The sequence below is a fragment of the Haliaeetus leucocephalus genome, unplaced genomic scaffold, assembly GCF_000737465.1.
Source record: "Haliaeetus leucocephalus isolate CR32 unplaced genomic scaffold, Haliaeetus_leucocephalus-4.0 Scaffold795, whole genome shotgun sequence".
Lineage (NCBI taxonomy): Eukaryota > Metazoa > Chordata > Aves > Accipitriformes > Accipitridae > Haliaeetus > Haliaeetus leucocephalus.
The window spans coordinates 1229065-1251722 of record NW_010973231.1 but is presented as its reverse complement, the minus strand read 5'-3'; the positions used below and the strand labels follow the sequence as shown (position 1 = coordinate 1251722).

The 22658-nt window shown below is 42.2% G+C and overlaps 1 protein-coding gene across 1 annotated transcript in view; it reads right to left on the bottom strand.

The window, feature by feature from the left end:
• Positions 1–8225: 8225 nt before the first annotated feature.
• The window catches only part of FIGF (c-fos induced growth factor (vascular endothelial growth factor D)), a 31833-nt gene continuing 17400 nt past the window's right edge, over positions 8226–22658 (bottom strand). Inside the window, exons 2-7 of the mRNA XM_010581527.1 lie at positions 20505–20715; positions 16758–16948; positions 14282–14430; positions 12884–12981; positions 10282–10477; positions 8226–8880 (exon numbers count right to left, since the gene is read on the bottom strand). Coding sequence (XP_010579829.1) covers positions 8754–8880; positions 10282–10477; positions 12884–12981; positions 14282–14430; positions 16758–16948; positions 20505–20715 — 972 coding nt within the window. The 3' untranslated portion in view covers positions 8226–8753. The remainder of the gene's footprint in view (positions 8881–10281; positions 10478–12883; positions 12982–14281; positions 14431–16757; positions 16949–20504; positions 20716–22658) is intronic.

Below are 22658 nucleotides of genomic sequence, written 5' to 3'. Positions count from 1 at the left end.
GAAATGTTCTCGAGCCCTTTTGCCACCTGTGCTGGGAGGTTGCTCTCTCTAAATGAAAATAAAAATACCGTGGTTTTCACAGCCCACTCTGAGGAAGGTGGCTGGGTTGTGTCAGTTGTGCTCTGACACCCCAGGCTGGCACCGCGTGGCTGTCTTATTTCTGATTTTCTCGAGGAGCTTTGCAATCTGCTGCCAGCAGCTCCAGCACCGACCCGACTACGTTCGATTGCCAAGAAAGATGTTGCCTCGCCAGGCTAGGGTTGTTCATGCCTCTCCTGTAGGTTCCCCAAATTATGTTCGGCAACTACTTCTGGCCAAGATTTCTGATAGAAATTTTGTCAGATTTGGTTCTGTCGACACTCCTATGCAAATACATGTGTGGCAAGTGACCGTACAAGCTGACCAAGACGGCAGTGCTGGCTGGATTCCTGGTTAGGTTGAGGCTTGGACAGACGTGGTTTGGAGGGGCTGATCCCAGGAAGGACCAAGGACGACATCAGGCACTTCATTCTGGGGACTGAAAAGTGTGAAAGACGTTAGTGTGCTGAATAAGAAAAAACATTGCTCATTGTTTGAATTTTTCTCGTGTTCAGAAAGGTGAGACCGGTATTGGTAAATCTGACTTCATCATCAGGTGCTCCTCCGGGGTGGGGTGGCAAGAACCTGAATTTCAGGATGAGAAGCTGAGTATGAGGCCAGAAGGGGGGAGACTTCTCACCTGCAGCAGCACGTATCCTGCTGTGAAAGAAGAAGAGACCGGGAACCAGGGGGCCACAGGGATCCTAGTTCTCAGAAGAAACTGCAGCCTGGGTGTAAAGCAGTTGCCTTTAATTACATCTAGGAAAAAAAAAAAAAAGTAGTGCCAGGAGAAGGAGGAAAGCACTTGGAGGTTCTCAGCTGCAGCACCCCATGATGTGGTAATCCTGGTAAATCCCTGGTAAATGACAGTGGTGACCTCCCTTGGTGTCAGGCTGCCCTGAAGAATCAAGCCGTACTAGTCACTTCAGTTTTAGCTGTCAGAAAAACCATGCTTACGGTTTTAACTGTTTGGAAAATGATTTTTTTTTTTTTTTAGACTAGTTCTTCTTGTGTGCTGTCTAGAGAAGTTGTAATTCTAGGTATGCAAGCTTAAAAGATCCAAAGAGAAACCGTAACTGGTGTACAACATAGCAGCCCCTCTCTTCAGTGAAAGAAGGGGGATTTGACATGTTCCATAAGCTGATGCTGACCAACCACTGTGCAAATCTAGAATACTGGCACCGACCCACAAAACCTTCTGCAGGACAGACCCACTTAATGTCAGAAACCTCTTTTTATGCCACAGCAGTTGTGATTTTTTGTCCCTCTATGTTTATCTGAACTTGGGAGAGGACTTGGCACTTTTGCAGCAGCTGGCCATAGACTCTGAACGTCTTTCTGAAGGAGGTCAGGAAAAGTATTGTGGCCAAGCCTTCCTGCCTTTGGCCCGGCATGTTAGCTGTGGTGGCCTGACATCTGTGTTCTTCATTAAGTGTGTCTAGTTGTGCTTAATGTCATACCTGTCGGTGGTCCAACTCAATCCTCCTGTATCAGCAGTCTCCTCCCATTGTCACGTTCAAACGACCTTGAAAAAGTTGTCTACCAAGGGGCCTAGGAAAGAGCTTAATGAAAAGGCAAGGAGTCTTTGCACTGTGAAGCTGGCAAAGGTGCTGCTAAATTTTCTGTCCGTGGCTGGTTCACAAGGATGGGGTACCACACACTTTTCGCTAGCTGGGGTGTTCTGTTGTTTATTCATAAAATTGTCACTGATCCTGGGCAGATCCAGAGTCTGTCCTGCCCTGATCTGAGGTGAAGCCATTGCGAAGGGACCAACACCTGAAGAGAGAAGCAAATTTTCTTCCTTTCTAAATGCCTGAACTCAATGCATTCACTCCCCCATTTAGAGCACGTACAAGGTCAGAGTGAGACCATGGGATATGTAAAGTAGAGAGTAAAGATGTTAAACCAGTGACAGCAAAGTAATTATTGCTTCCAAGCCTGGTCCTTGAATGCTCCCTAAAGCACCCTCATAAATCGAGTTAATGGAGAGAGAAGATGGACGACACTTAAAGAGACTCCTGTGGCTTTGTTCTGGTAGCAGATGCCGTCTTGCCTCATGAGAACACTTTGATGTTCTTGAAAATGCAGGAAAACTTTCGGCTGGGTACTGTGCCCGATCAGCTCCCTCTCAGCCTCCTCTCAGGCTGAATTTGCTACTCTGTCCTCAGCCTGGTGGACGATGTTTCTTCTATTGCATGCCTGTCTGGAGCAAAAACTATCACTATTTGGTGAAGTGGCTTCGCTGTGTGTAATAAGCTGGTGTATTAAATTAACGCATTTATTTATGAGCGCCTGGTCTCAGAGTCCTTCCCAGTCCCGAGCAGGAGCAGTCGTCACAAACAAAACCTGGGTGCTGGCTGTCTTCTGCCTTCTCAGCCGAGTCAGTGATCCAGCTTAAGGGCTCGCCAAATGGGGCGGAAAACATTCCTGGGTACATAATGCAAAGTGATGGCTGTGCTCTCCCTGACACTTGAAATCCGTCAGAAGGACTGGTTACCTTTGTACTGGCAGACCTAAGGGATATCCGTCCTGCAGCCAGCATACCACCAGCATCAGCTTTAACAAGTCATCTGACAAATTTGACAGAAATGCAATTCTGCCTGTATCTGATCTGGATCAAATGAGATACAGTAACACGCAGATCTGGTATCAGTTATTATGAAGCCTCAGCCTGTTGACCAGACTAGACTTTGTTTTACTTCTTTTTCTCAGCTTTACTAGATTTTACTGTCTGTTTAGTTGCAGATCTAAATCTCTGTTTCTGCAGCCCTGAGGCCACATCAAAGTACTTTGGCATTCATGTATCAGCTGCATTAGAAGAGAAGGCCTTAGAGGTCTTCTGTTTGTACCTTTAAGACTGTACTTGATGAACTCTTTTTAAAAATCCTGGGAATTTATGTCATAGAGTCAATACAAACTTAAGTGCCAGAACTCTCAGATGGGTTTCAGTATTAAAATGCTAACAAAATGGGTTTAATTGAAAGTTAAACAAGTGTTAAGGACTTCCTAGCGGAGGAAAAAAAAAAGGTGCGGTGACAACAGCAGATGGAGCTGTTGGAAACTTAAAATGTGTTTGTCCTGGTGGAGATACAAAATGTTCTCAGTGTAAAGCTGAAGAACCTGCACCTGGTATGTGTTATTTCCTGCTACTAATGCTCCTACCACAAGTATGCTCCAGAACATTATCAGTGCTGTTCTCTTTGTTCACGATGCCCATCAGTGTAGTACCTGCCTGCTTTCTATAGTTTGAATTAAAAGAAAACTGAGTTTCTTATAAAAACTAAACATGAACTATCCAATATTTTGATAGTTTATATCCAGATTTAAACTGTAAAGCAAGAATAATTCATTGTAATTATACTTTAAAATCCATGAAATGAAACAAGGGTTTCTTTAAGTTGATAGTGTTATTGTAGCCTTGAATATCTAAAGATAAAACCAAGATAAGGTCCACAGAGGAAGCAGTATTTTTTATTTGACTGTTAGAATTGGCAAGAGTCAGAGAGGCTTCCAGGCACGCAAACCCTTCTTGAGGTTTGAAACGGAAGCCACAGATTTCCAGCTTTGTGCAGGTTGGAAACTAGTGCTCTGAGTTTAATGTAATTAATGTGGAGCAGAGTAAGGTGATAAGGTGATTGGCCTCTAGGGGCCGGGTAGAGAGGCATAGGCATTATTACTTATGAAAACTTCAGGAGTGAGCTGTGGGTAGTTTTAAAATGGGATGCACAGGGAAATGGTAGATCAGAGAGAGCAGATGACTTTGAAAGGATTTTCATGATATGCCTTCATAACTGAGCTACAGGAAAATATTGCAGTTTATTATAGAGACAACATTGATAAAAAGTGTTGCATAGTTCTTGTGAAAATGTTGAGCTTTTCCTTGTGTTTCATCACTTGAATTGGAGGAGTGAAGCTAAATAACCACTATGCAACCACATATGAGTGTTCAAACACAATACTGAACAGTTAGCCCATTCATAGGGAGCAAGAATTGCTTTCCCAAGAAAAAAAGAAAAGCAAAGGAGGCACGTGAGTGTGCTTAGTCAGCGGGATCCGGATTCAAGGGAAAGTTTTGGATAAATGCTTTGCCAATGAGTCACCTAACAGAAACTGATGGGTTAGTCTGGGTATCTTGCATTACCATGTCAGCTGGACCTGTGATACTAAGCCACCTATTAGAAAGACAGTCTTCACCAATTAAAAACACCACTTAGCAAAACAAGTGGGGCAGAAGACTAGGTGGAATGCTTCCTATCTTGTTACCTTCTTTTCTTGATGCTTAATTTGTAATCATACTCAATAACTGGGTATTTTTTTACATAACCACTGTTATATTTTTAAATATATAGCATATACTAATGCAGACTAGATTTAAATCATTGATTATTCATCCATAAACATTTTAAAGGTAGTTTTTGATGTTTAAGAAATGAAGCAGTTCATACTAAGTCATGGATCCTCAATGCTCTTAACCTGGGAGGACCTTTCACACTGAGTAGTATTGTAAAGTATGACAGAAGTGGAAACAAAGCAGAGTGTTAATGGCATAGAAGTCAAAATACAGACCAAGCCCTGACAGCATCCTTTTATGTACTCATTTTGCTTTATTGGCAAATTTCCTTTTAACTTAGTTTAAAACAGACTTTCTCCCCCCAAGTGAAAAGTTTTTATTGAAGTTTTTGAGTAACTGCTCATGTAGGAGTCTGACAGAAATAAAATGAATGGCAGTACATCATTCATAACCCCTGACTTGTTTGTTTTTTAATGTAGACTGTAATAAATGAGAACATAGATTCACTTGTCCTGGTAACCACCTTGTAGTTCCAGAGAGATGAATTCACTCCAGGAGTCCAAAATTAGGAGGTGACAGCCTCTTTGATATTTTAAAGTTCAAACACTTTTATCAGTTATTTAGAAAATACAAAGGAAACTGGCAGCTGAAGGAGCTTCCACAAATTTTGTTTGGGGTTTTCGAGGTTTCCCTTTCCTTGTTTTACACTGCTGTAAAGAAAAATAACTCTTGATTTAAATAGCATAACTCCTAGCTTACAGTGGTACAAGAAAACAAAGAGAAAGAAAAACAACAAGCAGATTCACATTTTTTTTTGCCTGGAAAACAGGAAGGGACCTTAAGTGTCAGCTGGAGTTGATGGCCAAAGGATACATATAGATTTATATGTTTGCAATGTACATGAGTATGACAGGATTTATATATGGTCTGTCAACCTTCCTATGAATAATGCTTGCTATAAGCAATGTCACAGTACATGACATACGATGGCTTTCGAAGTAAATGATAGCAGTACTTTCAAGATTTGCTTGAATTTCTTCAGTGTCACCGGCATTTTTTAAGATCACACATACCTCTGTCCTTCTAGAAGTCAAGTACATTTTTTTGCAAGTAGATACAATGTCCTGACCCTTTCAAATGCAGTGTGCATATTTTGCTATTATTCTCATTCAGTCTTTTCCCTTGCCCACTCCCTTCAAAAAGCATATGCAAGTGAAAGCTAGCTACTCATAAAACCTGGTGGTTTTAGACACTTCATGCATTTTTATTTAGAATTAACAATTATTATTTAAGTATTCTCATTCCTACTATACACATGAATATGTAGAGGCAACAATGCAAATATTACATTAAAGATCTTCCTCACTATATAAAAATTAAGACACACCATAACAGGAAGTTTTAGCATTATTATTCTGGCTATGAAATCTGTAAATCATGTCCATATGCTTAAAAAGCAAGTCACGCTGAACACAATAATAAAAGGCATTTCAGACTTCAAAGAGAACATTTCTCTGCTCAATAACCTTCCCTCTGAGAAGGTCATTTAGTCATAGGTTAAGAGCTAATGACACCAGTCAAAAAACAGATCTGCTACGAATTTTACATACCTCATTTAAGTCTCCTGAATTGTTATATTAAAACTCTGTTATTAAATTCTGACGTATCGATATGAAAGATAACATAAAGCATTTCTATTTTAAAGTTTGTTGAATATTTTTTAAATGGATTGAAGAATCCAGAATTTCTCAAATAAAATAACATTATGAGTTTTTATAAATCCTCATCAAATCCCAATTATCTGCTCGTGTTTCCATCTCCACCCAGAGCCTCCTTTTAGTCCTGGTTTTCCAAGCAGAGGATTTAGGGGTGTGCCACAGCGTCAGTGAGGTTAAGGGTTAAATTCACCCAGAGGTTTAGGCCTGGACATGGCAACATCTCACCCCTTCCCACTGGGATCTCCAGTCCTGACGTAGACCTCCAGGCACAGGTCTGTTTTCCAGTGGTCTACGAAGGTGTGAAAAGCTCGGAGCAGGGTTCACAGTGGTAGTCAGTGATGGTCCCTTCCTAGCCGGGTATCCTAACGGCTATTGCACTCTCCCGGGGGTTAGGTTGCTCACGTTCAAATCCCTCTCTGCCTCACAGAGAAAAGCTTTTGAACATGGTTTCAGCCCCTGCAGTGACTGCTTTACCTAAGAGCCTTCTGGAGTTGAAGCAGGCTTATTTGTCTCTCAGGTTGGAGCAGTTCTGTTTTGTAAAAAAAGTTAATATATTCACAGGTCAGGACAGAAAACTGAGGAAGCCTCTACAGGTCAACACTGATGAGACTCAGGCATAATTAATACAGGGTTCCAGTTTCTAAACTTCAATTTAAGAAAAGCTAGGAAATGTGAAAGCTTAAACTCTTTCTGCAGAATTTAGCTGTACAAATACCACCGTAGTTTCACACAACGGCGTATTTTTACTCCGTGTGCTTCTGGTGCCACCAGTTGAGTATCTGGTTTGCCTCTGCAGCTCCCTGGCTTTCTGAGGAAAGTGCTAATGGTGTAGCCTTTATCGGCAATCCAGCCACGAGGTCGGGGTGCCCCTGACTCAGCTGGGCGAGAAGCGATGGGGCAGTTCGTGCCTTTTACGGACCCTTGTATAGCTCAGGGGCTTCACCCACCCACGTACACGTGTCTGAATGCAGAGCCTCTCAGAGGAGCGAGGGAAACGTGAGAGTTCTGCTGCTGCCGAGGTGGTTCCCCTGGTTCTGCAGTGGGGTCACGTTCCCCTCCTTGCCCACCTGAGCGCTTGCTCGTTGCACGTGTCCTTCGCTCTGGAGGAGAACCCTCAGCAGGGAGCCCAGCGCAGACTGGTGGGTGACCCTACAGCAGGACCTCCACCCAGTACACCCACAGGTCAGACTGCGTTCCTCGGTCGGAGGATCCCAGGCCAGTTCCCAGCGCAGATCACAAAAGCAGCCTGCCGGTTTGTTTGTGCAGACCTAGATCACAGGCGGCTTAGGAAGCGCCCGGAGCAGTCGTCCAGGGGCGAATCCTAAATGCCTTACTTGGACAAAAGACACATTAAATTGTTTGGTGCTCTGTCCAACAATTCAATCAATCTTACGGGATTTGGCCTTAATTTTTTTTTAAAGCAATCTATTTTTTCCCTATATAAATATAAAAAAATCTGAGATGCACATCAAAAAGCCATTTTCTATTCCCTGTGTTGTGTCAAGCTTTCCACCTCTGTAGCAGTTGTTTCATTTGCTCTATTCCCTTCATTCACAGTCCAGTATAGAATTGGAGAATTCAGCAAAGGGGAAAAAAAATGATTCAGTCATCGAGACTATCACTTCCAGTTCAGGATTACTGCTCACAATATTTTCTCTGGACTGGCTCGGTCCAGACTTCAGTGGCTCAGAAAATAATGCTGTCCTTGTATTTGATTTAATTAAGACACCATTACTCAGGCCTCACACTGGTGAAAGGAATTTCAGTGCAAAGGAGATATTTTCATAGCGTGGTAAGCTAAAAGGAAAACCATCTTTTAGTGAACCATGCCTTTCCAAAAAATCACTGAAGAGTTAGTACTAGTGTGGCTGTTATCCCCTTAGGGACATTAACACACTACACCAGGAACAAATAAATCAATCACACATGGCTGTCAGGCAGACGTGGGAAAAATTATTCTTCTCTACTGAAACTATTGGATCAAGTGACCTTGTTTTGACCTGGGTTTGGGCAGAAGCCAGTCCCAGTGGGACAAACATAAGAAGGCTGTGCTTGAGACGGCTTTGGGGTTTTGCTTATTTTCTTTTTGTTGGGCAGAGTTTTAAAATAACAGAGAAAAATCAAAACCACTCGAATAACTGAAGTATTTATTTTCTTATATACAATTAAATATGGCACATCTGACAGTAGTTGTACAATAAACTCAAAATGATACTCAAAGCTGGACAGTAGATCAAATAACTCAGTGCTGAACCTATTAGAAGCCAAATCCTGTACACTGAATTTCTGAAGAAAGTTTCACCCAGGAGCTGCATTAGCTAAGGATTCAGAGGCTAAGATTACCCAGTCTCAATTTCTGAAACACTGGCTGGTGACTGTGACTCTATTACCAATATACCAGCTTCATCTTCCGTAACATCGAACTGGCTCTTTCCGCTCTTTCTTCCACACAGCCAGCAATTCATTGGTTGTTGTTACCTCTTAGAGAACAATTAACAATGTCCCAGAGGATTCACCTGCAGTTAGTGATTACTCTAATAAATAAATGCAGACTGGATTCATTCTTCTGCTATTAATGTGGAAGATGTTCATGTTTACTATTGTTTGAAAGTCAGTGACAGCTACTTTGCAAAGCAGTGGATTTTTGGAGAATAGGGGAAGCTCAGTCAAGGAGTTTCTTTGCTTTGGGACCCATGAGATCCTCTCTTCTCCTTCGGGCAACGACAATGCCTGGAACACATTGGTCTTGCAGTTGGGCACGTTCTGGGTTGTGATGGACATCTGTCCTCACAGCTGTTTGATAAAGGAGAAAAAACCAAAAAGAGAGCAGTATTGTAATATGGTAATTCTTTACTGTCACATTCCTCAGCTTTCATGACAGTTCTTGTCTACAGCAACATGTCTTGCTGTTGTCCACTTGTCGACAGTCACGACCTAAGTAATGCTTTCATTTCTTGAGAGCAGTGAGGCCCAGTGTCAGCACTCCATAGTGCTGCCCTCAAATTCTGCAAAGTACCTTAGCCCACCTGATGCTTCAGCTTTGGTCCTCCAGGAATACTGGGCATGAAAGTCTGGCATAGAAGTCCTGTGTTGAGATTATAGTAACTTCTAGAAGCCAAACTCATGCAAACAACTGATTGCATTGATCCCCTCCCACCTGTCTGAAACACATAAATGACCAAATCTCTCATGCTCACTTTCAGCTCTGCAGGTTGTTTTAGCTATTTTTATACTTGTGAACTATTTTATGCTTGTCTGTATTTTCAAAGCTGAACCTAAAGATGCAAAGGTTACTTATTCCACAGCTTCTTCTCCATGAATGAACCTGTGAAGTCTATGCGAATGGACCCTGTGGGTGACCATTCAGTGAACTGCAGCTCTGCTGAGGTACCCAAGAAAAATGGATGCTGACTGTCCTTATGTAAACTTTCAGACCGAGTTACTGCATGTTCCTGGGTCTCTACACAGGACCAAGGCTTTCTGAGAAATTTAAAAAACAAACTAATGCATGAAACCGGGTATTTTGAGAGGGAATTTTCTATCTAAGTTTTGGCAAAGAAACCTCAAAAGTAGTTACACAAAAGGATTAGGGAAATGCCTGGAGTATAACAGCCCCAGAACAATTTTCCTGCTTCTCAGTGGAATCAGAGCTGATTGAGTGGGTTTGTATGTGTACAAAATTGCGTCAGCTCTAGAAAATCACTTGCTCTGAGGACAAACTGAATAAGGAATGAGCTATATGGTGTGGGTGCCAACATAGGGAGCCTTTGTCCCTAGATGTCCATGAGACTGCATCCAGCTGTCGCAGAGAACACGGGATGGGTTCTACCTACGTACAAATGCAAGACTCGGTATCTCACTGTAAATCCCCTGTCTCATACAGTAATTTCAGTTGTAGTAGTTTTAACGATCATTCCATTAAGATTAGGGAATAAAAAGTAATAAATATTGGTAGGTGAATAGCACCCTTGTCCAGATTTCCTTTAAAACATGTTAATTAAATAAACCTTAGACTCCTCCTATGAGGTAAGTGTGGTAAATATCATCTCTATTATTATTATTGTCTCCCTAACTGCAGCAAGGTAATTTAATCCCGGGTAGACCTCCTAGCTAATTCAGCACTTGCACCTCCAGCATCTACACGAGCTAATTCAGATCTTGCAGCATAGACACTGAATGACAAGGAACACTTACCTGCAGGTTTCAGCATGAAATATCTTGTGTTTTAGAGCACAGCTCTCCTGGCTCTCCCTACACAAATAGCAGCTGCAGTTCTCTTTACTTTGAAAGAAATCTGTGGGACACTTCTGTCTACAGATGCATTCACAATTTTCTTCATCAAATTCCATATGTTGTCCACACATAGCCAGCTCAGCAAGAGGAGGGAGTCCTGCAATAGCACATACATCTTTTAGTGGTAAGCTTTACATGCCTGAATACTGCTTTTGAAGAGACTAACTCTTTCTTTGCAATCACTAGGGCTCACAACACGTACTCTCTGATAGATTCTGATCTTCAGAATTTCTCTTGTAACGTACAGTGCAGAAAAGGACTTGAGAGGATTGGGCTGATTATTTCACTTACTCTAACACTGCTATTTCTTGTGGGTTGAACCCTGTATAAAAATACTTTATTTGGGAGCTGTATATTAAAAGAGCCTAGTGTTAGGTTATGGAATGCACAAATCTTTACAGGACAGCAGGTTTTAAAAATAAAATTTCAAAAAGGATTTAGTCTATACCCATGACAAAAATGCGCGTTCACACAAACTATCACACTCACTACTCAACAAACTTCATTATCCATATACTTTGGAAATTTTTGCAAAAGTAATACTAAGTCTAGTAACATGCGAGCTGGTATAGCACTTTGATAAGGTGCATATGCACACTTGTGAGTTCAAGGAATAAGAAAATACTCTGCTTCAGAAACAAAACACCAGCCAGGTGAAGGCACTGTCTACCTCATCTATCTTCCCTCAAAATACGCATCTGGAGTACAATATGAGGCTAATCCTAGCAAAAAGGGAAAACATTTTGTGAAAGCTTTATTAAAATGCTAGCAGCACATCCCTGGTTAAAGGTCATGGCATATAATGTGTCATTAGGAAGGTAATTTCCTGTAGTTTTACAATTAGCTCTTGGATTTACTCTACGGAATGTGGAATGTAACCTGTGTCCGTGACCTCTGCAGCCTCAGCTCTGATCTCAGTGGCCAGAAAAGGCTTGCACATGACTTGAAAGAAACCATCATTATTATTTACTTAATGCTGGAAAACCAATATCCAGACAGAATAAAACCCAAGTCCTATTGGAAGGGAGGAAGGAATCTGCCCCAAATTCTTGGAAGACAAACCCCTTCCTTGGGGTGATAAAGCTTGGCATGTGTGAAGTGGTGTAGAATATTTCAGTCTCACTTTGTTTCAACCTCAAAGACAGATTTTAAGTTATTTTGTCCCAGCCACTGCCAAACACAATGTACTTCAGAGAATGGTATTTTATCTGAGGAAATACTGAGTCTATGTCAACAAAAGCTGTAATTCAAGAAGCCACACTTTTTAATGCTCCAAGCTGACCTTACAAAAGGCTAAGAGTTAGGAGGACTCTGCCTATTCACAGTCCTTTGGACGTACTCTGAAATACAGAGTACTAATCCTTTCTTGAGTGAAAAGTCTAACCTGAGCTTAACTACCTAACCTGATGGTCAAATGATCTGATCCAGAATGACAACAGATCCTACAGAAACCTCTATGCAACTGATCTCTTGCTTATTAACATTAGGAGATTGTAATCCACAGACCAGTTTATGAGGTTATTTTGTTTTATTTTAGCTTGCTAGTCTTGGAATTGCTTGCCAGCTTGCTTTACTTGTTGCCTTGGATGGTTTATTCTTTTGCTTGCTGCATGTAGGTTAAACCACAAAGGCAGGGCTTCCTTCTGTGTCCGTCTGCTCTAGTGCTATGATAATTTTATTTTGACCAGTGCAATTTCCTGAGAAAAACAATTTTTAAAAAAATCTCACACAGGGCTTGGAGAAATTGTAACTTCTCATAATGTTTATTGCTAGCAAGTATCTTTAGACTTACACAGTCACACCCCCGCCCCCCCGAATATTTCCTGCAAATTTCTTTGACAGATTAAAGTTTTCCAGGAAAACAGAAGGAAAAGGCAAGTAGTTTACACTTCTAATTTTACCCTCTTCCATTTCCTTCCACCGACCTGAAAGGGTTATACTTACATACACCTGAGTATGTAAGGCATACCAATTTGAAAGCTTTCTAAATACCTCAGTATTATCATAAACAATAGTAAAATACTTTGAAAGGTCATATAATCTTTTGCACTGACTACAGCTAATAATCTTATCCCTGATATGTCTGTTCTTAATAAACTCTCAAAATAAAGATTCAGCACCATCCCCATGCAATAGATTCAGGGCATATTTTTTTCTACAATTAAAAGGTTTTCCCTAATGCCCATTATACAATTTAAGGCCCATGTAAAATAAAAATTTATCCAGGGTACCTATTTCACTAACTCTTTTTGATACTTTCCTATTTCCTATTCAGGTTGCTAATATAGAGGGAGTAAAACGTCCAAGCAAAAAAACATGAGATGGGGATAAGCACATATGAGTGTTTATTTTCGGGTGAGTTTCTACATCGTAAGCCAAATCTATCCAGGGATGTGAATCAAAACTATAACTCTCTCAATGAAAAAATGGGACAAAACCAAAATGAAACACAAGCAGCCTGGAGATAGTAAGCAAAAGTGTCCATTTGTAATTTCATCTTTACCTTCTCGTCTGTTGGGGTGCTGTACATCTACGACACATTCACATTTGTCACTATCCCAGATCCATCCGTTATGGCACAGTTTGTTGGTAAAGGGGCATCTAGATTAAAAAAAAAAAGATAGGAATTAAAAAAAAAAAAAGGAGCATCAGTGTAGTCATGTGGTAGAATGAGCCTGCTAGTATGCTGGGTCTGCCACTTGTACTACGTGAAGGTAGGGGATCTGTGTGCATTACTGCTGCAAACAGAAAACCTTGGGACTGGATGGCTTTGCTGATCGGGCTGAGCTGTCTGGCTCCCAGCAACTAGACAGAGCAACTACAGCACGTATTTCAGATTACACCCTTAGGAGACAGCTACGATTTCGCAGCTTCACTTTTCCATAAAACAGCCCTATGCTACCCAGGGTAGTCTTTGTCTTACAGTATTCATGCCACGTAAATGTATTCAATTTTGCCATGCTGCCAGAAAGTGCAGCTCCAGTTTAAATTTGCCCATGCTTAAGGAGGTACAGTGGACTGTTTTCAGGGTGAGAGGGGCCAGTTTGACCTTTAGGCACTTGGCTCTGGGAGGGGAACTCACAAACTGGAAGAAGGCTGAGGTTCTTCTGTATTTGTGTAGGAAGAGAATTCAGAGTGGCTAGCAGGCTGAGTGTGGGCTGGAGTGGCTTTGCTGAAATGCTACCTCTCCCCCAGATAAGATGTGTGACCGAAGGGCAGGTACGGGGGCAAGCCTACCTGCAGGGCTAGACAGAGACATCTGAGCTGACTTCCAGTGAGTCACTCAAGCTATCCGTGTTTCTAGAGTCTTTGCTAAATTAATGTAGCCTGTTCTCACCAGGACTACAGGTTATTTTATACCATATTTTGGAGTTAGGTGTGAGATCACTTTTCTCCAGCCAATGAGCCTGACAGATGCAAACCAGGGCTGGGCCGGAAAGTTAAAAGCCATGATTCACGTTGATTCTGACCCGACGTGCCATGAAGTATGGCAGAGGGCTTTAGCCTTGAGCACAGCGCTCTGTGTGCCCTGGCTAAATAATGCATGAGCAGAGTTGCTCATGTCAGGTTGAAAAAGTCTATGCACACACACCCAAATACCTCCAGTGGAGCATAGTGCTAGTATGTGCACTTAGAGTCCCTGCTCGAGCACCTAAATGTCTTAGCGACTCCAGATGCTGCTGAACCAGCCTGCTGTTTGTTGGATTCTGGTGTCCATTCACTTATAATTCACCAGGTTTAGCTGAAGCTTTCTAACCCTGAGTGATAATCAAGTTATTTGGAAAAACTGTTGGGATAACAGAAAGTGAATGGACCATTATAATGACCAAATCAGAACAAAATAATTTTCATACTTTGGACAACAAAACATGTGTAGAAGTTTGTAAATGAGGGAACTTACCCATCTTCTTCCGGGTACTGGACAGATCTTCGTATGATGGCATACTGATGGCGCTGGGTATTTGATAGACACTTACAGCCTGTGTGATTGGCAACTTTGATTGGCACGGGCTCAGGAACACTTGTCAAGGGAACTGAGATCTCAAAGAGCTAGGTGGGTGAAATTACATTTATTTTTCAGTTGCCATTATACAGTTAATATTTGGAGTTTTAAATCAAAACCTCTTATTCTTTGCCACCATTTTTCCTACCCTTGCTCTTTTCTAGAGATAGTTACCATAGGTATAAATGAGCAGGTAGGCACTGAGGGTTTTGAAGAGTAAGCAATGCCCATCACGGTAGGAACTTGCCAAAACACTGGTCCCAATGCTGTATTACCAGCTATTAAATATCCAACACCATTCAAAATTATTTGCAAACACACTCAAAAGCCTCTTCTGGATGCTAGGGCCAAATGGAAAAGATGTAGGTGTTGGGAACTTTGTTCTCAGTTGTATCAGTTGAATCTCAACCACTGATGGAGACGGCTGTTTAACTGTCCTAGGGTATAATCACAGCATGCATCTTTAGGGGCCTAACTTAACCTCCACAGCCCCCTCAGAGAGGGAAGAAAACAGGAGGAAACAGAGGAGAGTTCATCCTGCTTCAGCTGGGTTCCTGCAAGGAATCATCCTGGAAACATCTCTCTGTTGACTATAGCAGGAGCCTAAGGAACCAGGCAGACTACCTTCAGTGCATCCAAATTGTTTAGGATGATCTCTGAGTAGCCCCTGTGGGAGCCCTGGTTCCTTGGGCAGCTACATGTGGGAGCTGTTGAAGTGACCCACACTCCCTCCTTCCCCCCAAGCCAGCTTCCTTCCCATGGAAACCGGAGCACAGGGCACGTCTCTGCGTGCCGGCAGTCTCGGCTTAATGCTGCATCCACATGCAGGGGCTGAGAAGTATTCCTAAGCCAGACTGCTTAGACAAGTAAATTTAGGTGTCGCAGGGTCTAACCTGAGGTGGAATGAGCATCCTTCAGTGGATATTTTATACCAAGGAAAAAAAAAATGCTCTGACTAATATGGGAGTAATTCCATTCATTTTAGAGCAGTAAATCTGGACTGATGGTGGTGTATCCAGGAGTGGAACTTAGCTGGGGGCTTTTGAGGGAATGGTTATTTTGAAGGATGCTGAAGGAATGTTACACTCTGGAAAACTGCGGTTTTTCAACAAACTTAGGAACTGCTGCTCCAAGAACACATAAATAAATAAATACTTTTTAGCCTGACCTAGCTCCCTGAGCTGATCAGATGTCTTGTGTGTGTGGCCAACAGCTCATACGGCTTTCTCCTTCTGGTGTGGAATGAAAGCAATTAATGAACATTGACGCAAGAAGGATGGGCCCTGATTTATTTTACTCCAGCTATATTCCAGTACAACCAGACATAGTGGAATTACATTCCAACAAACCTGAAACAAATACAGAAGTGAATTGGACCTGCTCCCCATGAGGACTTCAATTTTCTTTTTAAAACAACTGCCCTCAATCTTTGTTTTGATTTAAAGAAAAGCCTTTCTCATAAGTAGAATTTAATATATTACTCAGAGTCAAAAGGTGTTATCAGCTATAAGTAGGGCTGCACAAGATGAAGATTAATCAAGCAGGAGCAGTCTCCTGTGCTCCTTCTGTAGGTGTGAACACAGATGGTTTCATCCATAGAGCTGATTGAAAGTACTAAACTTGGAGCCCTGCTCAGTCACCCACTGGAGCAGGATATCTCTGTACATAGACACTAGAGGGAGTCTACAAAAAGAAGCTCTCTAGCTGCTCTCTTTGTGGTCATTTTTGGCACTGGTCCTTAAAACTCAGGTATTTGTCACCTGTTGCACCTGAGCAGTAACTGACTACTGGTTTAAGTCTTTCTCTTCCAAAGTGACTTGTGATTTGGGACATTCAGACCATGAGGCATTCAAGTTGAGAGCATCTGGATTCTCCTGCTGAAAATGTCTCTTTTTTACGCTTGCAAAACTGCATATCCAAAATTATTAGCCAGCCTTTTTGGTGCTGATGGCAATTTTGAAAATGCAGCACTTGGACTCCTGGCCTCATACAGCAAAATTTCCCAGAGTTGCTCTTAATCCTTTGGTGCAGAGGATTTCCATGAGCCAATAACCTCATGAGGTCCCAGGTCCAAGTAGCGATACATTAAAGAAGGGTTAAACTCCCTAACATCACATGAGCCTGCAGTCACTTTCTCAGGGCCTGATTTTCCATCTCTACACACAGATACCCATTTCAAATAATGCAGCATGAATGTAAAACACTATTGCATGTGCCTGCATTCACTCTGCATGGATAAAAAATTAATTATTCTGCTTGTTATGGTAGTGCAGACAGATGTTTTGTAACAGGATCTCAGAAACCAAACATCCTCTTTCCCCTCCCTTCTTGGAGAGCCAGGGTAAAAAGAAAGCAGATGAATAGCCTCATTTACCGTTTTCGACACATAAGTTGTACTTGTATTCATGCAGCTCAGACTCTCCTCATTGCAGCAGCCTCCGCATCTGAACACGTTCACACAGGGAGGCTTGAAAAATTTGTTGGTTGTTGTACCCAGCTCTTTGGCCACTTCCACGCAGGTTTCCCTTGGCACACATTGAGTCTTTTGCCATTCCTCATCTATGACTGGAGAAAACACCATTTTTATGAGCAATCATGGCAAAGTTGAACTTCTGATTAGTGAGGCAGAAGCATTATATAAATAAAAATGAAGTGCTGGCAGGCCATTTGCACTTACTTGGACCAATCTGCACTTGCTTGGCTTGATCTAAGGGCCAGAGAGAGTCTGAGAGCAAAATTATCCCAGTAACTTACACCAGCTGCACTGGCAGAGAGGTTGTTACATTTATCCGCCTTTAGCTTTCAACGTGGATGACCAAAATCTCCGTTAATTCCAGTGGGTTAAGTAGAGCTGCATCGATTTCCCTAGCTGAGAGTCAGTTCCATGGTGTCTGTCTGACAAAGCCGACCCACACCATGTTCTCCTTTTCTCCAGGTTAGACCTCCTTATTGTCATTTTATCCTCTCTTTGTGTGTACCCCACCGCAGACTCAGTAAACCCTGGGCCTGACTGCAAAAGCACATTAATAATTAACAGATTCTGGTCAGAGGGTATTAATACTCCTACTGGATGTCAGCCAGCGAGCACTGTTTCCAAAATGCCTAATGAAATCCAAGACAAACACTCTCACACCTCAGTACCATCAGGGGGTTCAAGTTTGAATAACAGAAATATGAATTCAAGCATGATTTATCTATTGAAAACACTGTGGCATCTTTCAAATACTGAATTGTTGTAGACTAGTAATTTATTTTAGACTGATCTGTCAAATTCTGACTGTGAGAAGGAATAATGCTTTAACTAACTGAACCAGAGGGAGAAAAAAGTGATATTTACATAGTATTATCTCCAGTCTTGTTAAGAGGTGACCCTGCTTTTTTTGGCTTTTACTTACTTGATTCAAGTTATGGAATTACTCAAGAGTCATCAATGCTTATGCTTTAAGTCCTTATTAAAATTATGAAAAACATTTTTTCTGTCTGCCCCCCTCCAGCAGGTTTCTGAAAGATTAAAAGTAACTTCTATACTATAAAGAAAATTGCTCTCTCTTCCAATGAAGTCCACGTCCCTACTATTGTGCAAGCAGTGCATACATTTAAAGGGAAGTTCTGAAAGAAAAAAAAACAAACAACGGAATACTTTTAATCTACATGCTATACTTTGTCTTCAGATGAGCATTTATTTCTCTCTTTCCTACCTGACTTTCTTTTTATCTTTTTTAACTTTTTCTTCAGCTGACTGTGTATATTTAAATCAGTTTGTTCATTCCTGCAAAGTCCTTCCCCAGGGTTGATTCACTCCACTTCCCAGTCATGCAAAAAGTACAAGAAATAAGAGCTTGGGGTCCAAATTCTGATTTTACAGCATAAATTAAAAGAAGAATCACTGAAATAAATAGAATTTTCTGGAGTAATGTTAGTCTATCAAAACAGCAATCTAATCCTAGGCCTTAAAATAGAAAATAAAATGTTTGCCAAACTCTTTAAGGTATGTGTGTGTAATCACTTCAGAGGTCACTTCAATGAGTGTAAGCAGTGATGACCTTTCCAACTGCACACATCCTCACTTTTTTAACCACTCCTTTAGCAGAAGGGCTGTTATAGGAAGGGGCCAGTCAAAGAAGCGGGTGTCACATTTTTTTCAGAAGCACCGTGGTCACCCTGATCCGCTCTGTGAGCAAGCACAGGGCAGCTGCTGAGAAATTTGGCTCTGACACAGACTCCAGCTTGAAAGTGCTGCAGTCCTAGGTGAGCTGAGCTGCTCTGAGGGGCCTGTGGTTAGATGAGGTGACACAAGCTTTCAGTGAATTAATTGTTAAAGCTCTAGAAAGGAGGAACAAAGTCCTGAATTCACCCTGCTTGGAGTTCGGAGTGCTATGGAAGATGATCTAGCAGTGAAACAACCAGGAGCCTTGACCCAGCCTTCTCATCAAAACACTTTATTAAAACAAAACAGATGCCCTTGGCAAAAAGGTCAATGCTTAATGACTGGAAAGGGTGTGGGAAAGAAATACATGTTTATAGGCCTGTTTTTTTTAAAAGGAGCTTTAGTGCCTTGAACATATTAAGATATTAGACCAAAAGTAGTTTCTGTCCTGGAATAATTCCACTTTGGATGGAAGAATGGAGAGGATGACCCAACAGGCTTTTTTTAACTTAAATTTCAGTGGCTTGACTTTGAATGAGAAAGCTGACATCTCTGTGTCTAGAGTTAGACTTTTAAAGGGAAAGTAGGAAGCGACCTAACAGCTGTTCCAAGCAGAAAATTACATCTATATGACTATAGTCATCTGACTTTATTACCTGAACAGTTACATTATTCTGCCATTTAAAAAAGCCCATTACAATATGCACTGCCTCAGTAACACTTGACAACATCCTCTGTTGTCTTGCTGTTTTGATAAAAGGAGTATTTTACTTTTTCAGAAATGCTGGTGCTCACTAAATGAGCAATAGTGAGTAGAGAATTACAGCATTTGACACTGGGTACTACTTCTAATAACTCTACGGATTGTTAGTGTTGCTGTGTAGACTCGTAAAGGTATGTAAACAAAATGTTTATCATTAATTAAAGCCCTCTTAATTGTTCTTCCAGTGTGTATTGGATTTAGCTTATTTCTGTACAAAATTTCTATGAGAAGTTTAAAACCATGCCTGTGATATGCAAACCCTTTTCAGACTGGCACTCATGTCTGCATTTCTGTGCTGTGGCTCAGAAAAGCAAATTAAGGCCTTTGCTCGGCCATAATTTAGCTGAGTAATGGTGTGCAAATGTGGCTGTGGTTATTGTAAAAGTGGTATTGGAACAGGATCAGCAATATCTGATTTCCCAAAAGGAAAGCGATATGATCATACCACTTCAGGCTAAAGACTGAACAGAAACGAATAGCTCAGTCTGTCCTTCGTTAGGCTACAGTGCAGCTCTGCTGTAGGATATCCACTTGCTAGACCAAAGTATAGTAACTGATCCTTTATTTTACATCTATGAACATATAATGCCTCTTGAGGCTCTCACCTACAAGGCAAGATATTCATTTTTGCTCCAGATGAGGGAATAGATTGTGATTCCCTGCATTCAGGTGTTGGGTGGTTGTTTCAAGATCTACTTCTCTCTGGAGAGACTTCCTCAAATAGATTGAAATTAGGGCAATACCTCCTTCCTCTGCAATTCCCACCCAGACACTGCTGCTGATGCAATGCCTTATATCACAGCACACCTAATAAAAAAGGGATTTCTATGCCTGCAGTAAAGCTGATTTGTTTCTGCCTGCAAGCAAACTCTGAGATTTAGCACAATGCTGCTGGCCGGCCCCTCGGCCAGTCATTCTGACCTGTTCTTTGCAGATGGACTTCCCCTCCTTTCTGTGGACTGACAAATCCACACATAATACATCTCCCTTTGGAGAGTATACAGAGAACAATAAGCCTGATTTGGCCACAAAACAGGGAGGTGTACTCAGGCTGTTGCCTGACGTTTTTTCATACAAAGTCATTTTCTGTGAATGCCCTGTTGTTTTCAGTACGTGTGTATTCTAGGAAACCCTTGGTACTTCACGCTTTACTGCACAAGAATCAGTGGTCCTGAAGCCGAGATCAGACTCAGCCGCAAGCCTGCACCTACCTTTCAGTGTATCGATATCATAGAAAGCAGCAGCAAATCTGGTGGAACGATGTGATGCAGCGCGGGAGTCTAAACTGGCCAGACTCTTGAGTTTTAGCCTGCATTTCCACAGCTTCCAGTCCTCAGAGTGAGTGATGCGAAGCAGCTCTTCCAGGCTGGATGCTCTCCTGATCTGCTGTTCTGACCGCTCCAATGCTGACAGAGATGTCCTCTGGAAGGGAAGGAGGAAGTCAGAAAGCCAGTACCTTTACAGCCTGTCCCCAATGTAGCACATGGAGCACTTATACAAAAAGGCAGCATGTTACTGAGGACAGCCAACAGTACCTGGGAAAACAGGAGCACACAGAGATGTCTTGGGCTTTGGCAGTACCTGGCACCAGACTGACCTGCAGGATTTGTGCCTGTATAAATTGGGAAGGGGAGATACCCACTTCCTCACCCTTTCCATCACAGCCCTCAGAGCTATTTGACAAATGCGGACTTTACTGCAGCCCTGGTCCCCAGGGAACCTGGCAGACACCGATCGCATCGCTGCTGTGCCTGAGCTGGCCAGCCATGCCAGCATGAATCCCGGGTCACCCCTACGGACAACCTGAGTTCAGCTGGTGAGCACAACCCAGGTGCCTCCGTGGCAGGCCACCTCGGGTGCCAAAACTCTGGTGCCAGTCGTGAGACACTGCTGCGGGGGCAGGCGATGCAGCTGGAAGCTGCCCTGAATACGCGGGCCCATCCGCACGGCAGGCAAACACAACATTCAATGCGCTGCAAAGCGCAGGATGCATCTGCCATTTCCCATCCTGACCACCGTCTGGGTCGTGCCCAAGTCAGCCAAAGTGGCCTCAAGTCCAGCCTCAGCGCTGTGGCTGTGCAGCAGCGTGAGCACAGCCATTGCATTTTCCACCTGCGTGATGTACATGACCATTATCCGCTCCCACGGGAGAACACTCCCTACAAAACACCTACCCCATCAGTTTAAAGTTGTAACTCACTTAAAAAATACCCGTTTAACAGAAACTTAGTATTGGACAGCACCCCATAACAATACTGGTCTCTTTTTGGCTGCTGCTGCTTTCCAACATCTGTGTTTGTGCCTTTATCAAGGCATTGAGTATTTCTTGCCACTGACTCACCAGATCTGCTGAAAACTTGTTGCCTCCAACCCAAGTAAAAGGTTATCTTTGTAAATGTCTGTGTTGCACTGGGCTGGTGCTCTCAGCTGTACTCCGTGGTCATGCAGTTGACTGTACTTTCTGACTTGCAAATAAAGGGCTGCAGTGCCAGTGCCAACTGTCATAAATAAAACACCAGTTCTTAAACACAAAGCTGAAGTATAGGAAGCTGGTGATGCTGCGTGTAGCAGCTTGCAGTCTGAACCAGCAGCAAGCGACTGCTCTGTATAGGACTGGGGAAGGGGTAGGGGAAAGGGTCACCTATAAGAGGAACATTTTTAGATGAGATCTGAAACTCAGGCACTGAGCGCATCTGTTATTTGTTATTAAAACATCTGTGGCATTTATTTTGCAATGATACAGATGTTAGCCTGTACATACGGGCCAAGTTCGTTTTTGGGTAATTACCTTCCACTGACCTAAAATTCCCTATGTAGTTATCTCAGGACAAGTTATTTGCTCTTCTTTTATGCCCATACAGAACACTACATTGTGCTTTAGCAAGCTGCCATGTTTCATTATGGAGATGGCTCTTTTTCATAGGTGAATGATTTCTCATACATTTCATATGTGGTGAAAATTGGAAAGCCCATCTTGATACTTACGGACAAATAGCTCAGAAGGAATGTGAATACTTAGCACCAGTAACTGAATTTCAAGACAGTTTTACAAACAAGCTACCCAGAATTTTGCTGATCTAGGAAATCTGAAATTCAGCTTGAGGTCAATGCGTCGAGACTTGTTTGTTCTAAGAACCGCAGCTTACATTCACTCCCATTCACAAACTGTGTCCTTGACCTTGCAAAACATGCGAGTGTAGGACCAGCACTGGCATGGTAATGGGACCAAAGATACTAAAACCAAACTCTATTAACCATTAACAAGACTTTTTTTTCTCTTATTGCAGTAGAAAGATGCTCTAGCTGAATCAACACCCAAGACTTCTAAACTAGACTGAATTTACAGAGAACCTGTAAAATGAGAT